Raw genomic sequence first — 21,956 nt, forward strand, 5'->3', positions numbered from 1 at the left:
ATCATAATAATAATAAATACAGCTGCAGGCAGCAATACACAGGGTTCAGTTTAGTCGTATTCGATACAATTTTCCGAGTTTCTGTAGTTTTTTCACGGGTATGTCTCATGCTCATGTGTTCGACCAATCACCATGGCCTTACATCCCTGAATGTTAAAAATCCCTCAGGAACGGTGTCTTAATATTTACGATCATCCCTGAATGACGCAGTGCGGACACAAAACAAAGGGGCGGTTCCTCCCAAAGGACCTTGGCACTTCCTGCGAAAACGTGTTCTGTGACCGATCGTAGCGTTCGTGGGTTTTGTGAAACGCGGCACGAGTGAGTTTCCCGAGTTTCCGCTCAACGCAGCGGCGGCTCGGGTCGTCTGTCTGCGGGGTTCGCGCTCGCAGGCGTCTGGATGCGAGTGCGTTCGGAGGGACGCGGCTCGGACTTGCGCAACTTCGGAGGATGACGCCACGGCCAAGGCCCGCTCCCCAAAACGAATCAAAACGCGCCGACGTTCCCCTGCTGCTGGTGGAATCGCGACGGTTGTTCCCACTCATTTCTGCTCCAAATGTACATGGATAATTATCACACTGGACACCTCGGCCACGTCTGTGTGTGCTGCGGTTGTCGTGCTCCACTCACTTTTAGCCTGGTCCCTGCGGGCCCTCATAATAATAATAATAATAATAATAATAATAATAATAGGGAATTTTACCGAACACTACAGGCTGGAATCCCCAACAACAACAACAACAACAACAACAACAACACATGGTGGCTCGTTGTTTTAAAAGTGTTTCGGGGAGCGTCCGCTAGAGAGCGCAGCGCTCCCGCTGGTGGCCGCTCGGCCGCCGCCGCGCCTCTGCCGCTCCGCCCCGTGGGGACCCGCAGGTAGAATGACGCTCAGTCCGCGCTACGTTGCGCCTGGAAGCGCCGCTCCCGCGTCTCGTTCCAATGACTGATTATTGATTATTGATTTTTTTTTTTTGTTTGTTTGTTTTATTATTCGACGGCAGCTTTGAACCCGCTCAGGCGCCGCGTGGGAGTCTCAACAGAATGAACTCGGTGCGGGGGAAGTGGTTTTTTGTATCGTGGGAAAAGCCACAGACAGGTCCCGGTTGCAGCGCGCGTCCGTGTGTGTGTGTGTGTGTGTGCGTGTGTGTGTGTGTGTGTGTGTGTGTGTGCGTGCGTGTGTGCGTGCGTGCGTGTGTGTGTGTGGAAATCCACCGCGGAGCCAAACGTGACATGTTGTTGCCAGGAGCCTCCGTTCCAGCGACAGGAGCCGAATACCCACTGGTGACTGACGCCACGCGTGGGCCGGCTGCGTGAAACCGACGCAAACTTTTTATTGATGTATTTTTCAAGTATTAAAAAGTTGTTTAAAGTCCGCGTGTCCCGTGTGGAAGTGGATAAACAGACCAGGAGCTTCGTGTCGGATCCGTGGAAGTAAAAAGTCTGATCGGACGCATCTCATCTTATTATGGGGATCCACGCGTCCTGAGCCACTCGGACGCGGACCCGGACCCGAACCCAAGGATTTCGGGGACTCTCCTCCCGCTCCTCGTTCCTCGTCTCCGCCGCGGCTCGGGGGGAGGGAGCTTGCCGACTTCCAGCCCCGCGATGCGGCGGCCGCAGCCCGAGCAATGACCGCTCCCCGGTGTCGGCGAGCGGCGGCCGGGCTCTGGCCGTGGCTGCTGGCGGCGGCCCTGCAGGTGGTGCTCGGCCACACGGGCTTGGAGCTCGCCGCCGCCGCCGGGGAGTCGGAGCGCACGGGGGCCCTGCGGGCGGCCATCCGGGTGACGCTGCTGAAGGAGCCGGCGGGGAAGCCGGCCGTGGCCGTGGAGGGGGTGTTCGTGGGCGGCAGCGCGGGCTACGCGGAGGGGAAGCTGATGCAGGTGAGGCGGCCGCGACGGGACGAGTCGCAGCGAACACCACTTCATTTACACAGACTAACATAATGGAAAATAATACAAATATGAAAATAAATAATGTAAATAATACAAATATGACAATATATAATGAAAATAATACAAATATGACAATATATAATGAAAATAATACAAATATGAATATAATGAAAATATGAATATAGTGTAAAAGAAATACAATGACACTTGAGTATAATGGAAAATAATACAAATGAAAATAACCTAAATACTAATATAATGGGGGAAAAAAATGAATATAATGAAAATTCTAGTAATGTAAAATAATGAAAACATACATTTAATGTAAAATGTGAAAAAAAATACAATATGACTATAATAACAATAATATTACACAATGATAAATAAGAATATAATGAAAATAATGAAAACATACATTTAATGAAAATAATAAGAATATGATGAAAGTAATGCCTGGAGACTATAAATTAAAAGTTCAAGGTGGGATGCTCAAGGCGCTTGGCATAACTCACATTGAATGGGACTGATTTAACATTCACATTCCACTAAAAGAATTTTGACAGAAGTAAAATTATTTTTGTGCTTCACACACTTTGCATTCATCTGGTAAATGATGCCGCGAGAACGAGGCTTACAGTGCGGGGACCTTCCACCAATCCTCCATGATATAGAATAGTGTCAGAATTAAAAGGTTCCTTCCTGTGGGGATCCCCTTCACCGGAAGTCCTCTCTCGGAAAACCCAACAACTCTTTTATTTTATTGACTGAATCTTTAAGAACCTAATGTGGGGGGAAAAAAGGAGACAAACCTTTCACCAATATTTTCTATTGAAGCTCTAAGACTCCATTCTGATAAGTTTTGGATTTTAGATTCCACAGTCTAACGTGATGAAGCAGATGGTTGAGGCCATGCTCATTTAATGGATTGATACGTATATGTGATGATGCCTCAGTCCCACACACACACACACACACACACACACACACACACACACATACAAGATTCACACACACAGCTTGTGATGACAGAATATGAAATGTCCTTTTAAATGATTGTTTTTGGGTTTAATGTGTTTCCACTTTTATGATCTCATCCAATTTCTACAAGACGAGAATCTTCCTATTGTTTTTTTTGTGTTTTCGTTTACACAATTGTATTAAATGCATAACTTTTTTTTTTTTTTTTTTTTAGTCGATTAATATCGACTCTTGAACATCCATTCCATTCTACTGTCCACCTTGACGGGGACATTGTTCCGAAACTGCAGTAGTCTGAAAATCTGGTATGAGAGGTATAAGGTTAAGGTTAGGGTTAGGGTGGCATCCATGCCTAATGGGACATTTTTTTGAACTATTGGGTTTCGGAACAATGTCTAGCGCCCATATTGACCCCTTGTACATGCATTCACATGGTATTCCTGCCTCTGTTTTATGCATTTTAATGGCTTTTCATTCGTGTTTGTTGTTTATGTGTTTCATTCCCCTGGTTGGCCTCTTCATCAATTCTTCGACACTGTCATGTTTTTCTTGCGTGTGTGTGTGTGTTTTGTGATTTGACTTTGCTGGATTTGTGGAGAGGTAAATTTAATTGCCGAGTCTTCAATGGGACCTCGAGCGAAAGCTGTGTGAAGCATGCGGCCTATTCAGTGTTGCATATTTAGGATTCAGGGGTGGATTAAGCTTGTTGGGACATAAAGCGAAGGCTGCGTCAATTTATTTGCCGTTCCCAAAGAAACGGGACGACAGATGCAAGGTTCTGCAGGATCTTGTCTCTCCTCACCCACCAGGTGTGGGAGCGTTGCCTTCTGAATGGCGAGGCAGATGCCGCACTTTGTCATAATTGATAAGGATTTGCATTGTGCCTCCGCAGAGAAAGCCCCGTATTAGACGTGGTGAAAAGTCAGTTTCCCCGACTTCAAATCAGATGTCTTGATTGTGAGACGATGTCGACAATATGTTCTGGAAGAGATGAAAGCCAATTTGCGCTTCCTTAAAATACCACCTTGTTCGATTATTTTTATTTTTTTTCAATCGAACTTTGTGGGTGACGATTTCTTTGCTAAAATATGAATCCACCGTGCCGGAGCGCACATCAGCCTGAGATGAGGGCTCCTCACAGGGGCGGGAACTTGGTCTCCCCCCCGAGCTCTGGGCCCAAGGGAGAAAGTCCTTTTTGGGGATTTTTCAAGTGGTTCCCCTCTGAAGACATGAAGGCGCTTGGGTTTGATTCCCCCGTTTCCCTGCCTCCAGCCGCAGCGGGTGGAGGTGGGTGTTATCCAGGAGGATGCACTTTGTCGCAGCTTGGACCTGCCCCAACAGGCCCTCGCTGCCTCGGCAAGCGGCTTCATGCTCCTGCTTTCTTCTCCTCTACTCCAGGTGTGTGTGTGTGTGTGTGTGTGTGTGTGTGTGTGTGTGTGTGTGTGTGTGTGTGTGTGTGTGTGTGTGTGTGTGTGTGTGTGTGTGTGTGTGTGTGTGTGTGTGTGTGTGTGTGTGTGTGTGTGTGTGGTGCAGGGAGGTCTCAACGGCCCCGTCCCCCCCGCCACGCCCACCTCCACCACTCCTGCTTCTCCGTCTCTTGAAGTTTCCATCCGCGGTCCAGCGCCGCCGCCTTAATGATATTAGTCACAAGGACGGAATCTGGCGGACGCACACCTGCCGGACGGATTAATAGTTTTTTTTTTTTCACGGAGCGACTCGCGGAGGAGGAGGAGGTGGGGACCAAAGGCCTTGACGGAGGCCCCGTCGGCCCATCTGCCTCGTGGGTTTATTTTCTAGTGGAGAGGCATGTCTGACTCGCCATTCCTGGGCCGCTTTGACCGTGGGGCAGCATGACGGCCAGTACTCGAAAACCACAGTAATTGCGCCTCTCCGGCCACATTCGATCTTCCTGAGCATGTCGTCTCTCTTTTGGCCGCTGGTACTTTTGCTGCTCACTTCGCCAGCCTCTCCTGGGGGAGAAAAGAGAAGGAAAAAAAAAAAGAGATTCCCCTTGCTGTAGTAAGAAAACCAGAATTGTAATTTCAAATCAATCCTGACAATACACGGTTTTGTCCCGAGTTGATTCCATCAGTGGTGACCGTCCTTTCCAACTCGCATACACAAACATAATCTCATGAGGATTCGTTAGCGCAGGATCGTTTGACGGGAACTTTCCACTCGCCTCCAGTGGATCCAGGTCACCAGACTGTTGTTATGTCTCCCTCTGATCTATTAAACTGGAACCTCTCTGGTGGAAGGCCCCGGCCCTCTGAGCGAGCGCGCGCAGCGTTCTGGCAAACTTTACAAGGACAAAGGCGAGTGCGAAAGGAATTCTGATTTGCTCCCCCTTCCAAAACAAATCTTGCAGATTGGCCAGACGCGAAGTGAAAGGGCTTCTGGGATGCCTTTGAACCTGAGAGGGCTGTCGACTGTCCTCCGGGCCCATTAAAGAGGAGGAGTCGGTCGCTCCTGCCACACTATTTGAAGTTAATCCTCCGACAGGCGCTCTGCCCAAATGAAAGGAAGCTACAGATTTTTTAAGAGCCCCCGTCTATCCGCCGTTCTTTTTAAAATTCCCCGTGCCCCTTACACCGTGCGAGGCTGTATATATCGGGTTCTGTTTGCCAGTGAAAGTCTCCACAAAGACATCAGGTATCATTAGGGCCGCTCAGGCACTTGACAGAATGCTTTCTCCGCATTCTTTGTCGTGTATTTCTCAGCCTCCAAGGAGATACAGTTTGAGGGCCACTATCTGCGTGTCCTCTGCAGCTGGCCCACGCGGCGGGGAATGAAGGGAGGGAGGGCGGGCGGAGGGCAGGCGGAGGGCGGGCGGAGGGAGGGCGGAGAGAGAGCCGAGGGAGCGCCGAGGAGAAGATCAAAGTGCGTCCAGTTCCGAACGTGAGTTGGGATGATTAAGAGAGAGAGAGAGAGAGAGAGGGGAAAAAAAAAAAAAAAAGACTGTTTACACTGCACTTCCCACTCAGCCCGCCTCCTCGGCCTCCCTGTAGGCTTCCTGTCCACACTTCCTATCTCCCTGGTTGAGATAACAGCTCCTGCACGGCTGGTCAAGGCCCGGTGAGGGCTTCCTCGTGTGTGCGGTAGCAGCTGCTTTAGCGCTGGGACGTCCACTTAGTATTCACGGGCGATCCGTGCTCCTCAATCTAATTGTTATTACGAGAAACCTTCTTGATTTGACTCCATTGAATTAAAATGTTCAACGTGGATGTGGCAGTGTGTTTGCTCTGTGAGGTGGGTTTGGATTACATCAGTTATTCCCAGCGGTGTAGTTTAGTTGTGTCAACTGGTTGAAGTGGTAAATACATGAACATCTCCATGGTCTTCTCTCCTTTCACTCCCAACTTAGTTTTCTTACTTTCTGCTTTTCTCTAATGAACCTGGCACGCCACTTCAAAGCACGTTTCCTTTTCACTGTCAGGGCCTCGCATCTCGTCAATATAATGGGAGCCACAAAGACAGGAACAGTCCTTCCTGAATTCTTCGGAAAGCCTTCCTCCAACGCCAAGTGGCATGCGAAGCTGTGGCCGTCGCTCCTGGTATGGGCACCATATGAGGATTCAACATAAACGGCGGTGTAATCACATCCTCATCCTATTGTCCCTACGGCCACAGAGCACTTCCATAAGGGTGGAATGGGAACGGCCCGCGTGGTCACAGTGCCTTGCAGAGGAATGCTGATTTTACTGTAATTGACTCGCGCTTGTTTGTAGAAAGGAGGGACATTTGAAGACACGCTTTCCAGAAACGTTTTGCAGGGAATATTCATATGCCATTGATTTTGAAGACTTCATATTTTGGCCTCATTAGGTCTCGCTGCCCATTGACACATGTTATTGATAAATTATCAGCGACGTTTGCAAATCAGCCGTGGCTAGTCGTTCCTCGTGGTCTGACGATACAGGCTGTGACCATACAGTCTGAACCCTGCAGCGAGTTCAGGGGAGTAGGACGCCCCCTCTTGGGATACAGAGGACCCCGTGGACACAGTCTCCAGCAAAGCGGCGTGCTCTCCTCGGCCGGTCAGTAAAAAAAAAAAAAAAAAAAGGCCCGTTCTAATGGTTTCTCCTGAGAAAGGAGCCGACAAGGCCGCAGAACGCGGCACAGGAAGCTGGGTCCAGCGCTGTCTTGTTGACCTGATTCCACAGGAGAGGACTGCGGAGATGTTTCTCAGGGCACTGCAGGGACTGGCAGGTGGAGGAAACGTGGCAAAGCTCTTAAGACCGCCGGCCCCTTATTTTTAAGTCATTAGAGCTGTCCTGGAATTCCTGAATGTTCCTGGCAGGCGCGCGTTATACAACACATTCTTGTCTATTTTTTGAAGGTCCCTTCATGCAACCCTTGAAAGGCTTCTGTTATTTCAGTAGATACTTGGGTTTTATGCCACCCCCACTCCCAAGTCTCCCTCGCTTCCCAACACTTTTTCTTAAGAGAGTTTATTTACATCCACTCAAGGTACACAAAGATATTCTACAGACAGTGAAAGTGTTACCTTTGGTCTCATCCACAAACTGTCTTGTACAAACAGCCGAAATGATCCTTTTTCTTTTATTTGTTTTACCTGTGCTGTCAGCATGCTGGACACACAACACAGAGTATTTGTTCCATTGCATCTAGGACAGAATTATTCTGCAAGTGGAGTTGAACTCTCAACCTGCAATGCAACTCTTTATTCATTCTTTAATCATCAAGAACTGCTGCAATAACTCTGTCCTTTGGACGACCTGTGGGATGACCAGAGCACAGCTTTTTGTAACACAGAACCACCACCAACCCCCCTCTTTGGAGAACCATCTTACCATGTTTTGGTCTTTAAACCATTAATCATCATTACTACTCCAAGAGCGGGAAATCACCACGGGTGAGGCAAATACATGTTCACGGAAAACAAACATAGAAACAAACATGTACACAGAAAAACATGAGCATAGAAACAAACATGTACATGGGGAAAAAAAACATAGACACATCAGATGACATGTATCAACAAAACAGATTTAATTACGTCCAGGAAAACTGGAACATCTTCAAACAGCCTAAATGATCCTGATCATACAGCGTTCTGCCGTGTATGAGTGAAACTCTAAAATCAATAATTTCCTATTCAGCTTACAAAGAAACAAACACACACACACACACCGTTTAATTTAATTGGCTTTCTCTGGTTGTTAATTTGGATCTGGTACTCGCAGGAGTAGTTTATCCGCCTGTGAAATCAAAAAACAGCAACCCTTTTAAGTTGGTGCCATTATGTAGCCATGGATTGGCACAATGAAGATGAAAGTCGTTTCAAGACAAACACACACACACACACACACACCGTGGTCCACATGCGCAGCCTGGAGACAGTGAAGCCCTCACCTTACCTGGCATGGACGGGCCAGGGAGAAGTCTGGGTCACTGGAAATTAATTGTCTCAGAGTCACAGAGCCACATTGTTTGGACGTCCATTTCTGCATTTCTCATAGGGATGGGATAGGTGGGTGGAGCTCTGGGTGGAGTGGAACACCTGTCTCTTTCCAGTCTAAAACTGCTCCGCTCGGAGTGCAGAGAGGCCAGAGATCCAGCGCGGCGGCCATGCAGGCCGAGCCGCCTCCTCCCCGGGGATCGAAAGCCACAATTTCCAGAGATTTACCCGATACCTTGTCTCCTCAAAAAACAGATGAATGACTAGTGCATGACGGGTTTGACTATGTAGTGCATTTCATAATAATCACCTGGCTCCTTTACCGCCCCACCCCCACCCCCACACTAATTTTCCACCGCCACATATTGAAAACTACTGCTACTGTCGCAGACTCCTCGCCTGCATAAGTCACCATGGCAGGTCCAGGTTGGGGAAGACGTTCTTGAAATCTGTTCAGACGAAGGCCTGGTTTGAGTCAAAGGCCACATGAGTCACGTGAGCTGAAATTCTGACGCGTGTTTGTTTTTGTGTGTTAGTTGTTGCAGAGGAATAAACTCTGATCAGCCACAACATTGAAACCACCACTAATAACCACTAATGTCGTGTAGCTCCTCCTCGTGCCGCCAAAACAGCTCTGACACGTTGAGGTTACGTTAGACCCTAACCCCCGCCCATCCGCACGATGTAGAAGAGAACGTGATTCATCAAACCGGGCCACCTTCTTCCATTGCTCCATGGTCCAGTTCTGACGCTCACGTGTCCATTGTAGGTGCTTTCAGAGGTGGACAGGGGTCAGCACGGACACTCTGACCACTCCCATACACACAAGCTGTGATGCACTGTGTGTTCTGACACCTTTCTATCATAGCAGCATTAACTCCTTCACCGGTTCACCATCCTTGGACCACTCTTGGTAGGTACTAACCACTGTATACCGGGAACACGCACAAGACCTAGCGTTTTGGAGATGCTCTGACCCAGTCGTCTAGCCATCACAATTTGGTCCTTGTCAAAATGGCTCAGATCCTTACGCTTGCCCATTTTTCCTGCTTCCAACACATCAACTACAACAACTGACTGTTCACTTGCTGCCTGATACATCCCACCCCTTGACAGGTGCCATTGGAACCAGATGATCAATGTTATTCACTTCACCTGTCACTGGTTTTAATGTTGTGGCTGCGAGTTGTACCGTTTCTGCATTGATGATTACATTTGTGGCTCATAAATCCAATAGTTCTGCAAAAAAAAAACACACACTCGCACAAACACACACTTATTTTGTCCTTATAATCAACACTGAGGATCCTTAGTTTAGAATATTCTGTATTTTTATTCCTCTCTCTCCTTTTTTTCAAACCAAGCAGCTTTAAATCCCTCCCCCCCCCCAGAAACACTCTTTCAACTACTGAGTATTTTGTTTTCACCCGGCATTACAATGGTAATAATTCTTTGTGTGCGCTTTAGGATCCGAGACAGAAAGGACTCCATTTAGTCAAAATGCAGGAAGTGCTCAGTTTGCACAGCGGAAGGAGGAAGAGGGTCATCACCATACCACAGATAAACGCTCAGTTGTACTAATGTGTAGAGATAGAAATAACAAATACTTTCCCATTAAATATTGCAAAATAATTGACAAAGTGCTTGTGTAATGAAGTGTGTGGAAATATTTTTATTTTATTTTTTTTAAACAAAATACCCTCAATAAACCTCAATTAAGCATTTTCTCAGCCCAAATCTCATGGATGAAAGCAAATTGTAATTGAGGTGAGGTTATGTCATATATTCAAGCCATCAATAATATGTTCTCCACGTCTGCAGCTCATTTAGATTTTCTGGACAGTGAATGTTACAGTGGATTTTAAAGCCATATAAAGTAAAAGGAAAATATATATTATATAGGAATGACTCCCTATTAAAACCAGTTACCACGCTGCTGTAGCCAGTTTGATTATACCAGACTCTTTTCGTTTTGGCTTGTGGTTTTTAAGCAGCCCATGTTATGTTATACGAAATGCATTTTAATTCTGTCAGCGCAAAGCGGGGAAGGGGAGAGCCGCAACATGAGACGCCTGAGACAAACAGTCTAAACCACTAAACTGGGCTGGTGTCGTGTGAATATTATTATTTCATTCGGTCCGACCTTCTTGAGGTAATTGAATGTTGCAAAAGTATTGTGAGTATTTAAAATACAAAAAAAAGAATACTTCAAAAGTGTGTTGATACAAATTACATGTTGATTTTTTCTTTTTCTCACTTTGGTTAAATGCAAATGACAAATACACAAATGTAATGAAAATATACATACTTTGGACACATGCATACGTAGTGGGCAGCAAGTGGACCGCTCAGAGTTTAGAGAACTTTAATGACATACCAAGTAATTGGTGCACCGTGATTCAGTTGGTCCAAGGCTGTCTTTCTCTTTCCTTATGCAGAGAAATACTGATGAATACCAGCATCTACAGGAAGCACAATCTGTTCTACTTATTGGCCAAAAAGTCAAAAGTTATTTTCGGCTTAAACTTTGGCTCGGTGCTGGCCATTAAGAGTAACTTTCACCTGTGTGTGTGTGTGTGTGTGTGTGTGTGTGTGTGTGTGTGTGTGCGCGCGTGCGTGCGTGCGTGCGTGCGTGTGTGCAGGAGGAGGGGCTGCCGTGGCTGAGATCATTTACCAAACTCTATTAAGTTGGATCAAAGTGTCTTGGATCTCTCCGCGCAGCGTGACAACAAAAGCCATATTGTCACCGCACAGTAACAGATTAAGGGAGATGACGTCACTGACAGGAAAATGTTTGATGCCTCCAAACATCACATGGTCACTTCCAAACAGCAAACAGCGTGCCCGGCCTCTGACCTTCTTTGGTGAGAAAGGCCGAAGTGTTTCTATCCGAGCCCGTGTCGCTCGCTTGCTGGGTGAGGTGGATTCCTGGATACGTTTAGCTGGGAACATTAGTTACCATGACAGTGTCTGTGCTTACGCTTAAACAAATGGCACTCGGCTCTGGAAGCCCCGCTGCAACCGAGACAGATGGCTGTTGTGTTTGATGGTCTGTGTCGTCTAGCTATAGGGGGAAAACTTTGACCGAATTTGATGAATGAATTGTGACGAAGGGTGCGGCCACAAGTCGGCCCCGGGCTCCAACGGCCTCGTTCTCCGTTCTCTAACTCAACACAACACATGGATGTCATCACAAAACCGCAATCCTCTCCGGTCAAAATAAAAGGTGTAGAATGCAAACAGGACGTAAAAGACAGATTGAGCACTGTCGTTTCGGTCGAATTGAACAGAGCTGGAAGAGCCTTTATCCTCCATGTAGTTTGCAGCTTCTATGTGCAGAACTGGCTTGTTGTTGCACTGTGGAGACTTCTTCCAATGCTTGGGTGGTCACAGCGGGAGTCTCAGAATCAAAGAGGCACACAGCTGATGCTGCCAATCCGGCTAATTCAGGAGTGCATGACTTCTAATCAGACAAAGTAGAAGAGTGGGCTGAACGGACTTCCTCTTCACTGCGCCGCTACAGGGAGAGAGAGGTGAAAGAGAGAGGTCTTCTGTGCCCCTGGGGTTATCTACGGTCACATTACTTGGTGCGAGGGTGAAAATTGGTGCAAATGCAAGCACAGACACATACTGTATCGTTGGCTGGATCACATCTACTCGAGTCCAGTAAACAGCTCCGGTCAGTTCTTTGCCGATGCTATAAGACTGCTGACATGTCCTGGATTCAAGTCGCAAAAATGTTACAGGTTTCATATAAATGTCTTTGACATGACATCCTCAAATTCTAGCCATTGCTGCAAACGTTTGCTCCCTGCTTGGTCAGGCGCATAGCCAGTGTGCTCAGCTGGGGCATTGCTTAGGCCTGTGATGCTGCCTGTAGTCCATGACCATTCCACTGCAAAGCCCTATTTTAGTGACTTCATTATACTGTGTGCGATGCAGGGAGCGGGACCCACCAGGCAAGATAACTATGTTGCCGCTAGCCATTAATTAGTCTTCCCAAGGTGGACTAACGGATCTAGTCCAGCCCTGCGGTGACCTCAGTGCCTGATCCAAAAACAACTACAGCCCGACTTGACTGCACCGCATATCTAGTGGGCCTGTTCCAGTTAGCCATGACCTCCTAACCGCTTCTCCTACAGTAATTAGAAACTGTCCCTCATGGTACCTCCCTATTTTTCCTAAGTAAATACCTTGGCATTCAATGGGAAGGCTGATGGACTGCTGTTTAGGGTTCTCTGAGAGTGCCGTGAGAGTTTGAACAGCTTCACAGGTTTAAACCTCTGGGGTTCTGTGCCGAACGGGAAACGTAAAGACTCGCCGCGTGGCGCCATTGTTGAGGTCGAACAAAAGTGGTGCCGCGCGAGAAAACCTGGTCCATAGCGTGGTACTCGCCAGGCAAAGAGCTGCGTGGAGCGAGTGGAATATCATCTACCGTAGTGAATCTGGATCTGCGTTCACAGACTCGGTCCGGCTGCAGCCGCCGACCAGAACACACAGGTCTTCATTGTTTCAAAGTCAGCTTCCCTTGGTGCAACCGCAATTGATTGGAGGCAGGAGGTTGGATCAAAAGACGGCTGGACCTGAAGAAAATTGGGCCACGACGTCCCATTAGGACCCTAACCTGATAACCTCGGCTTTGCAGTGGCTACTGCAGCGCAATAAACCCTGGAAAGAGGGGAATGAAAGAGTAGCATTTGATTGATTAATAGGGCTGTATGCATCGTCAACTCTGGCACTTTTGTACTTGGGGAGAAATTCTTTGTAGCTGCTCGGAGCTCCACGCTGTCTATTCATGGAGTCAAGTATGGCGCTGCTCTTTGTTCTGGGTCCTGGGCTTGGGTTAGTGCAGCATTACAACACAGCAGCCATGATAACTGGCTGTAAAGACTCAGTGTTTAGTCTGCTCACTCCCAGATTAGAGTGGCGGCCTAACGTAAGATTGGATAATGACACGTCTACTGCTACCAAGTCCTTGGATTCTTAGAGCTACTTTAATTTGTCGCCATACACACAAGCAGGAGGGCGAGATAGTTACGTACCCACGCAACACACACACACACACACACACACACTTGTATAATGGTAGTCTGATTTTTACCATAAACAACCATGGAGTTTGACACAGGGTTGCAGGAAGGCTTTGGTGTCTTTGCTAAATGAGATGTTATGTGGTCAACCACAAATAGCTGATGACCCAGAGATGCACCCAGTCTTCATTCACCACACAGTCGTTATTGATTTATCCTCATTTCGGTCTGTACTTTTCTATCCTAGCTATTTTTGGAGGACATGGCCCTCACAGCTTGGGTCGAACGGGAAGGGGAACAGCATGACCGCATCGCAAACGATGACCGCAGGAAAGATGAGGATTTGATGCACAAACGTAGTCCTTCTTTTCTCTGTACATTATTGCGGAGGATCAATTAGTGTTGATACGACTGACAGTTTGCATTCTTTCCATTTTACACACTTTCACAGACCTGTGTGTTTGGACATGCTTGGAATGTTCTCCACAAAGAAGTTTTTTTTTTTTTGTTTTTTTTTTATGTTTTGCCTCATTGCTGTCTCTACCACGGCACTGACGCTGGTAATGGATTGTGATGGTAATCGCAGAGCACTCATATTTCTCATTCCTCATAGTTTGCTTCATTCATCTCTTGGAGAGCCCCAAAGTGGAACAGTGTTTCGCGTGAAACAGTTTTCAAAAAACAAAAATGTGGATTTCATTAGTGCCCACGTGTGCGTTGATCCCCTGGGTGGGAGTCACGGCGGGGCCATGAGCGTCGGACGACTGCTGCCTTTGGTCCTAAGCTGTGGAGGCTGCTCACTACAACACTTATTACCCTGTGAATCGGCCAGATTTTTGTGGAGCTTCATACGCTGCCCGAGCCCAAGGAGCGAAGCCAAGCGGTCCCAGAGAATCTGCGCCGCCCCATGGGTCGAAGGGGACCCGGGAGGGCCGCACGATGGAAGGTCCAGTGCAGCTCTCTGACCTCCTTCGTACCGCTGCCTCTCGTTTGCCCGCTCTGTTAACTATTACCAAGAGGCTGTGTACCTTGGCTGGAGACCAGCGCTCTTACACATACTGTGGCCCATTATCAAAGTAGACCTGCACTACAAGCACTGGAGTCCTTCCAAACAACCCACAGCCACAGCTTGTGCTTTTAAAACTATTCCACAGCATTCTTCTCATTTCTTTCCATGTTGCTCCGTCCCACTTTTCAGACTCCCTCTCTCTCTCTCTCTCTCTCTCTGACGCTTTTCTAGATCGCCCTTTGTGGAGTTCAAGGTGAAATTAATGGTAATATAATAAAATATAAAATTATGTCAAATATAATTAGTGTCATTGGAAATGGATTCAACCGTACATAATGACAACATCAGCATCACAGAGTATCACAGAGTCGTGATGCTGATGTGCAACTTATGCGCATCAGCATGCGCAACTTACTGTATTGTTGACATGTAAACAAATCAGACTTGGAAGTGTGGATAGATGTGTGCATTAAACCTGGAATATGATTCTTTATAATTGTTTTGGTAACACTTAATGGCTTTGAAGTGTGTGCGTGTGTGTGTGTACTGTGGAAAGTACTTTGTTACTGTATTTAAGTAATTTTTTCAAGTTTGTATTTCTTTTCATTTCTTCATATTTTGACTACACTACATTTTATTTTAATACGATAAAAATAGTCACAGTTGGATTCAGTATCCGTGGGTGGACATACTAGAGGGAGGGACTTTGGAGGGTTTCTCCTCCACGCCTGCACACCTTTTGTTTTCCCCGAATAATGATTTCCTGTTGGGTCACTTGTGTGGCCTTTCAGGGCAGTGAAAGTGGATCCGTCCGCGGCTTCTCGGTTACACGGTCCCATCAGATAAGACCCCCCCCACCCCCCTTATAATAAATGGCTCATATTTGATGTTGGCGGGTGGGAAGGACCCGGGTGCGCTGCAGACAGGGTCTCTCTCCTGGGATGTTTCACAAGCCACCGACTCATCGTTTTTACCGAAACCCTTGAAGCTGGGAGCTGCCGGCCGCGCGGGGGCGAAGAGTTAACACGTCATTGATTATTCAGCCCGACCAACCTTTTCAGGAAGCTTTATGGTGCGAAGCGTAAACGAGTTAACCCCCCCCCCTCCCTCCGGGGCGGGTTCAAAGTTCACGGCTGGCTCCCAGCAATCATTGACACGATAAACACATGCGTCTTTAAAAAAAAAAACCCAAAAAACAAAACATTTTTATAGGAGGGCGACGTGCCAGGGAATCAAAAAGGGGCGGAGCCGAGACAGGGCCGGCCGGGGAACGGACCAAGAGAAGACATCGTAAATCCAGTGCAAAGTAAATAGCGGGTGCAGAGCGACAGGCCACCTTGTTAGCGGCTCTAGGATTACAGAGTCACGGTCCGAGCGGGGGGAGGCGGGGGGAGGCAGGGTGCTGTGGCTGTGGGCTATTGTGCCGGTGGGGTGGGGGGCTACTACTACTATAGGTTCCGTTACCTTAACTTTCACGGGCAGCCGGTGCCCTTTCCCCTGTCAATCATCTTCAGGGTGACGCCGCCCTTGGAGATCATTGGCCGCTCCCACCGCAAGAACAATAAAACTTCATCCTTATTTCAGTGACAGAAGGTTAGAGAAGGTTAAATTCGCTTATGATGGAATAAAAACATTCTCCTCAGATTTGGACTTCTTCCCGAGACTCTGGCCTACTGCTCAGGTTAATGAGGATGGATGTCTGGTCTAAAACACACTCGGGTTAGGTTGTTTGGGGATCTGCCTACCCATTGTTGGGTGGAGAATGCACTCGCTGCTGCTATGCCGGGCGTTCACCTCTTCCTACGTGTTTCCCCTGTATAATTAAATAAACCTAAAGATGAAGATAAAAAAGGAGAAAAGGCCGCAACGGGCAGTGAAAGGCTATCGTAGTCTGCCGAAAGGCAGGGATGTTTATGGATTCCCTCATCGTCTGGTGTTCAGACCACCTGCTGTTCAGGTTTCCAGTTGGGTGATCCATCTAGCTTCTGCTCTTATGCTTTCTGTGGCGGACCACTGGGTTTTGTATTGTAGAATAGAGAATGGTTCGGGTTAGGTGTTAGGGTAAGGGGTTAGGGTAAGGATTAGGGGGTTAGGGTTAGAAGAAAGCCAAACCTCCCAGTTGAGACACTGCAATGATTAAGCAGATGAAATGTTGAGAATGTCTGGTCTTAAATACACTCGGGTTAGGGTTAGGGTTAGGTGTTAGGGTTAGGGGTTAGGGTTGGAAAAAGGCCAAACCTCCCAGTTGAGACACTGCAATGAATATACAGATGACATTTTCAGAATGTCTGGTCTTAAATACACTCTGGTTAGTGTTAGGGTTAGGGTAAGGGGTTAGGGGTTAGGGTTAGAAGAAAGCCAAACCTCCCAGTTGAGACATTGCAATGAATAAACAGATGAAATGTTCTCTTGCTCTGGCCTTTCTGTGTTTGTTTTGGTCATAACGACATCAAACCATTTTATTTGACACGCTTCACCTCGATCGGAGAATCCCAGGGCGCCGGGTTCACAACGGAACAGTAGACGCGATGTCCACGTTACCTCTCTCTAATGGCCTTTTTTTATTCCCCAATCCGGAGTTATGGTCCGGGAGAGCGTTTTTGGTCTCGTTCAGGTAGCTTATCTTATGTAAATAGATGAGAGGTTCTTTATACCACCGGGCCGTTAAATCCACACTCCACCGTTTGTCTTTTCCCTCTCACCTGAGCTTTGCCCCCGGCAGGACAGACATTGTGGAGTATTTTTAACCCGGCGCGGCAGCGTTCTGTCAGATACGTGCGCGTCGCGGTCAGGCCCAAACGATCCGCTGCGCCCTGGCGTTCGGTTGACACCTTCGAACCCGGGGTGACTGAGCTCCCGCGTTTGTGTTGCCGGTCGCAGTCTTTTGTATCTCCCGGCGATGAAAGGAGGAATTTCCGTATTTTATCTCAACCCCCCCACCCCCCACCCCCACCGTACGATTGAGATCCAGCCATTGTAACCTGCGTGCTTCGCAGTGTCACTCTGCGCCCGCTTCTGAGGCTCTCTATATTTTTAGATCTCTTATCGGAGATCGTCATGGCGATGCAAAATAAACAACCCCGTGTTGATAGCGGCTTTGCTTTTGCAGTCGTAGCCCGTCGTCGGCTCCTTTGATCAGCGAGCTCTTTTCTTCCCTCTAAGGGAACTCGAGAGGCCGCAAGATAAACGGAAGATGGATTCGGTCGCAGGAGAACGCCGCATTCTGGGGGCGGGCGGTGGGGGGGGGGGGCGTCGCCAGGGGTGCGTTTGTCGGGCGGAAACACATTTAGCCGCAAACAGTGTTTGCGAAGGAAACAGTCAGCTGAGGCGGGTGACATTGGAAACGCTACGGCTTCTCCTCTGTTCCCTGACACTGCGGCATTGTGGGATCTGGTGTCGACGAGGGTGTGTGTGTGTGTGTGTGTGTGTGTGTGTGTGTGTGTGTGTGTGTGTGTGTGTGTGTGTGTGTGCGTGTGTGCGTGTGCGGCGGCGTCGGTGGAGTCATTTGGGCACGTCCTCATGTGGGTGCGTACGGGTACACGCATGTGAATCTGGCGCCTGTGTTTATGCGCTCCGCGCGCTCCGTGAGGTCATCGCTGGTTGGCCTCATTGTGGGTGTAGCCGGGGGCGGGCGGGGGGGGGGGGGGGAGTGTGGGAACTGAGCGGCCGGAGCGCCGGGCCTGAGGGGGGGGGGGGGTATCCGGGAGCCCAACAATCAGCATGTTCATGTCTTCACCGGGTGGCCTAGTTCTCTCGGGGGACGAGGACAAAGTCGGGTGTGAGGCGGTGGCGAGGCGGGCGTAGCAGCCATGTGACCCGGGGGCGATGTGGGCGGGGGAGGAGGAGGTGTGCGTGTGTCGAGTCCCGGAAAAAAAACAAGAACATTTTGCGGCGTGCAAGTATGCGCTGCGTAACACGTCAACTTCCAGACAAAGCGCGGCGCTGCGGTGGTGAGGTTCATCAATTCACCAAAACTTTGTTTTATTCGTCTTTCAGTAAAACTTCCGCCCCGTTCCAAACCCTCGGACCCCGAGTCGCCTGACGTGGGCGTTTTAAAGCGGCGGGCAGTGAGTTGGACTTCTCTCCAACACCTGCAAGTTCACGCTCCCGAAAACCCTTTTGGTTTCCATACATTATTCTTATTATCATCATCATTATTATTCAAGTTTGCTTTATTGTCGTCCGTCCATTTACAGTACACACAGTATGTGCCGTGGTTTACTGTGATGTGTGAAGTACCAGGTGACTGTGTACTAAGTTAGTACTAAGTTAGTACTAAGTTAGTACTAAGTTAGTACTAAGTTAGTTGCTGCTTAAGTTATTACAATAGAGCTCCTTCCATCCTCTTTCTGCACTGAAATCTTAACTGGCTCCCCGAGCCTCAAAGCCTTCCAACGGGAGGCAGCTGTCCCCACCTTCAACTCCCCCCCCCCCCCCCCCCCCCCCCGGTCCTGCCCCCACTTTGCCAACACCCCCCACCACCACCACCACCCATCTAAAACCCCGAAAGCCCCGGGATGGGACCCCCGCCCGCCCGCCAGCACCCGGGGCCCAGGCTCCTGTGAAAGCATGAAATGCCATTACCAGCGGCGTCAGGTTACACGGGCAGCGCACCAAGATATGTCCCCGCTGTTGGAAGAGGATGTGGCGAGGAGCTCGCATGCTACATGCTAGCGGAACCGCCAGCATAACTCCATTCATCTGCACGCTGGCTTTCACTCTCACACACATACTCAGGCACGCGCAAGCACACACACACACACACACACACAGGCACACAGACACACACACACACACACACACACACACACACACACACATTCTCACACATGCACATACACACATGCATACACACATGCACACACACAATCACGCACACACACACACACATTCTCACAAACACACACACATTCTCACACATGCATACACACACACACACACATTCTCACACACATCCACACACACATTCACACACACATGCACACACTCACACATGCACACACACACACACACACACACACTCACACATGCAAACACACATACACGCACGCTCACACACACACACGCACTTAAGTACTGTACATACGCTCACGCCGATGCCTCTAAATTTGGGCGCTGGATGCTGTGAAACTTGGCGTGGATCAAGCGGATGTGGGTTGCTGCATAGGCCACATTTTAGGAGTTTCCAACAGAAGGATTAGTTTCTTAAAGTGTTCTCAGGACTGCAGCAGTAGTAAGATAAGATAACACGTTATTAATCCCCCCGGGGAGAGGAGTGGGGGGGCGGGGGAAGTGTAAGATGACAGAACAGCGCCCCTCCAAAAAATGGATCAAAATAAAAAGCAGCGCTGGTGGTACAGAACTGTGTAGTCTAGTTCCCACTTGGATAAATAGTCGTATTGACCTTTATGACCTAAGTCCCGATTTTACTGATTAGTAGGGTTAACAGATCAAGTTAACTCGTTAGTAGTATCAGTGAAATCGGAGTTGAAGAGCAAGCATCAGGTAAAATTATTTAGGAATTTACAATTTTGGGCTGATGAAAACATGTTTTACAAGCAGAAAGGGGCAAAAATACAGGAAAAATGTCGGTGTGGGTTAAATATGCCTTCTTTTTTTTTTTTTTGACATCTGGGCCGATGACGTGACGCAGGTTTAACAAGATGAAGTCCCGACCGACGGAGACGCTGCAAAGTCAGAACAATGGAGACACGTGTGAATGGCACGACACAGGTTTTGCTTTGTCTCGTTCCAACAAAGGGGGGAGAAAAAACTGACAGGAGGGAAACAACGACAAATTAAACGATCAGTGCGGCAGATGATGGAGCAACAGGTCTGGCAGGACACAAGCTACAAAGCTGCATCTGTGGCTGGGAAAAAGATAACATCAGAGAAGGGTCTCAAGATCCACCAGGGAGGGAAAAAGTGCCTGAGAGAGCTTATTGAGGGGCCTCGCATTGACCACTACTTCCTTAGAGGTAGGGCAAAGGAGTCGAGTGAAGCCCAGTGGCAGGACAAACACCACAGTCCACAGGGTATCAGAACTCCAGACGAAGCTCAACCAAGCTCACATCCACCAAAAGTCCCGAGCCCAGAGGCCATCCAGCCACAGCCAGCAGTAGAGAGGAAGATGATTGGGCGAAAACCTCAGATCCTGTGGCCTAAATCCTGCCAAAAAGAGTGGGAAACCATCGACTCAGACCATGGCCAGATTCTGGAAGGTCTGAAAGGAGATGTGGAAAGGGAACTGGAGAAGATGGGAGAGATCATCTACAGCTATGGGGTGGAGCAATTTGGGGTGAGAAGCAAGAACCCGATGTCACCGAAGGAACCATCAGCCCAGCACAAGTCCAGGAGACAGCAAGAGATGGAAGGACTTGTGAAGGAAAGGTGTGTGAGAAAACGGTGGAAGAAGGCCACAGAAGTCGAAAGGAAAGGACTTGAGGCCCTACAGAGTGACATCAAGCAGCGCCTGGCAACGATGCGAAGGGCAGAGTGCCTGAGGAAGCAAGGTAAGAAGAAGGAGCGAGTGAAGACTGCCTACAACAAAGAGCCTTACAAGTTCACCAAAAGCCTTTTTGTCAAGGAGAAAACTGGGCCCCTTAAAGTACCAGTAAGGGAACTGGAGGAGCACCTGAGGAGGACCTATCCTGACAATCAGAGGCATGTGACAGCCACCATTCCGAACGACATGCCACCGATCCAACCACCACTATACCAGATGGACACAGGACCTCCTATGTGGAGCGAAGTTGAGAACACAGTCAAGCGGGCAAGATCGGCATCTGCCACTGGGCCCAACGGCGTTCCATATAGGCTCTATAAGAACACGGCCGGCGTCCTGAGGTACCTCTGGAGGCTAATGAAAGTGGCATGGATAAACATGGCGCCACAACCAAGTGTTAAGGTGCTTGGCATCAGCACTTGAGAACAAAAGAACTACAACCAATGCCATCCCCCCAAAAGCCCAGACTGCCTTCCCACAGCTGTCATCCTCCATCCGGGAAGACGAGAAACAGCAGATCAACACCTCTCCTCGAGACTGAGGCCCACTGAATACAGCCCGAGATTGGGAAATGCGTGTGGACCTAAGTCAGAGACTCACCTTTCCACCAGAAATCGCAGTGACCAACCTGCGCCCAGATCTGGTCCTCTGGTCCAACGGCTGCCGCCCTGTCATCATCGTTGAGCTGACGATCCCTTGGGAAGAGGCCATCGATGAAGCATACGAAAGGAAAAAGCTGCGTTACACCAACTTGGCAGCGGAAGCAGAGAAGCAGGGATGGAACGTGAAAGTGCGTCCAGTGGAGGTGAGCTGCAGGGGCTTTGTAGCCAGGTCCATCACAAGTCTCCTGAAGGAGGTAGAAATCAGGGCAGGCCCAGTGGAAGGCAATCACAGAACTTGCCACCACTGTCGCCGAAAGGAGCAGTCACTGGCTGTGGCTGAAACAAAAGGAGACAGCGTGGGCTGCCAAGTGATCACTGAGACACCATGCGGCACGCACCCAGGTCCGAGCAGCCTGCGGTGGGCCTGCCTCGCCTGAGGGTGTCTTGTGATAAAAGCCCAAAACACCTGATGAAGCTGGGGTCTACAACTGAAGATGTGTCGCATAGGTGGAAAC

General features: G+C 48.7%; 1 protein-coding gene across 1 annotated transcript in view; it reads left to right on the forward strand.

Annotated features, from left to right (window-relative positions):
• Positions 1-1,761: 1,761 nt before the first annotated feature.
• rnf43 (ring finger protein 43) overlaps positions 1,762-21,956 on the forward strand; it is a gene marked incomplete at its 3' end in the record, with an annotated part of 74,340 nt that continues 54,145 nt past the window's right edge. The window contains exon 1 of the mRNA XM_080014104.1: positions 1,762-1,883. Coding sequence (XP_079870230.1) covers positions 1,878-1,883 — 6 coding nt within the window. The 5' untranslated portion in view covers positions 1,762-1,877. The remainder of the gene's footprint in view (positions 1,884-21,956) is intronic.

Source organism: Zeus faber (genome assembly GCF_960531495.2).
Source record: "Zeus faber genome assembly, chromosome: 14".
NCBI lineage: Eukaryota > Metazoa > Chordata > Actinopteri > Zeiformes > Zeidae > Zeus > Zeus faber.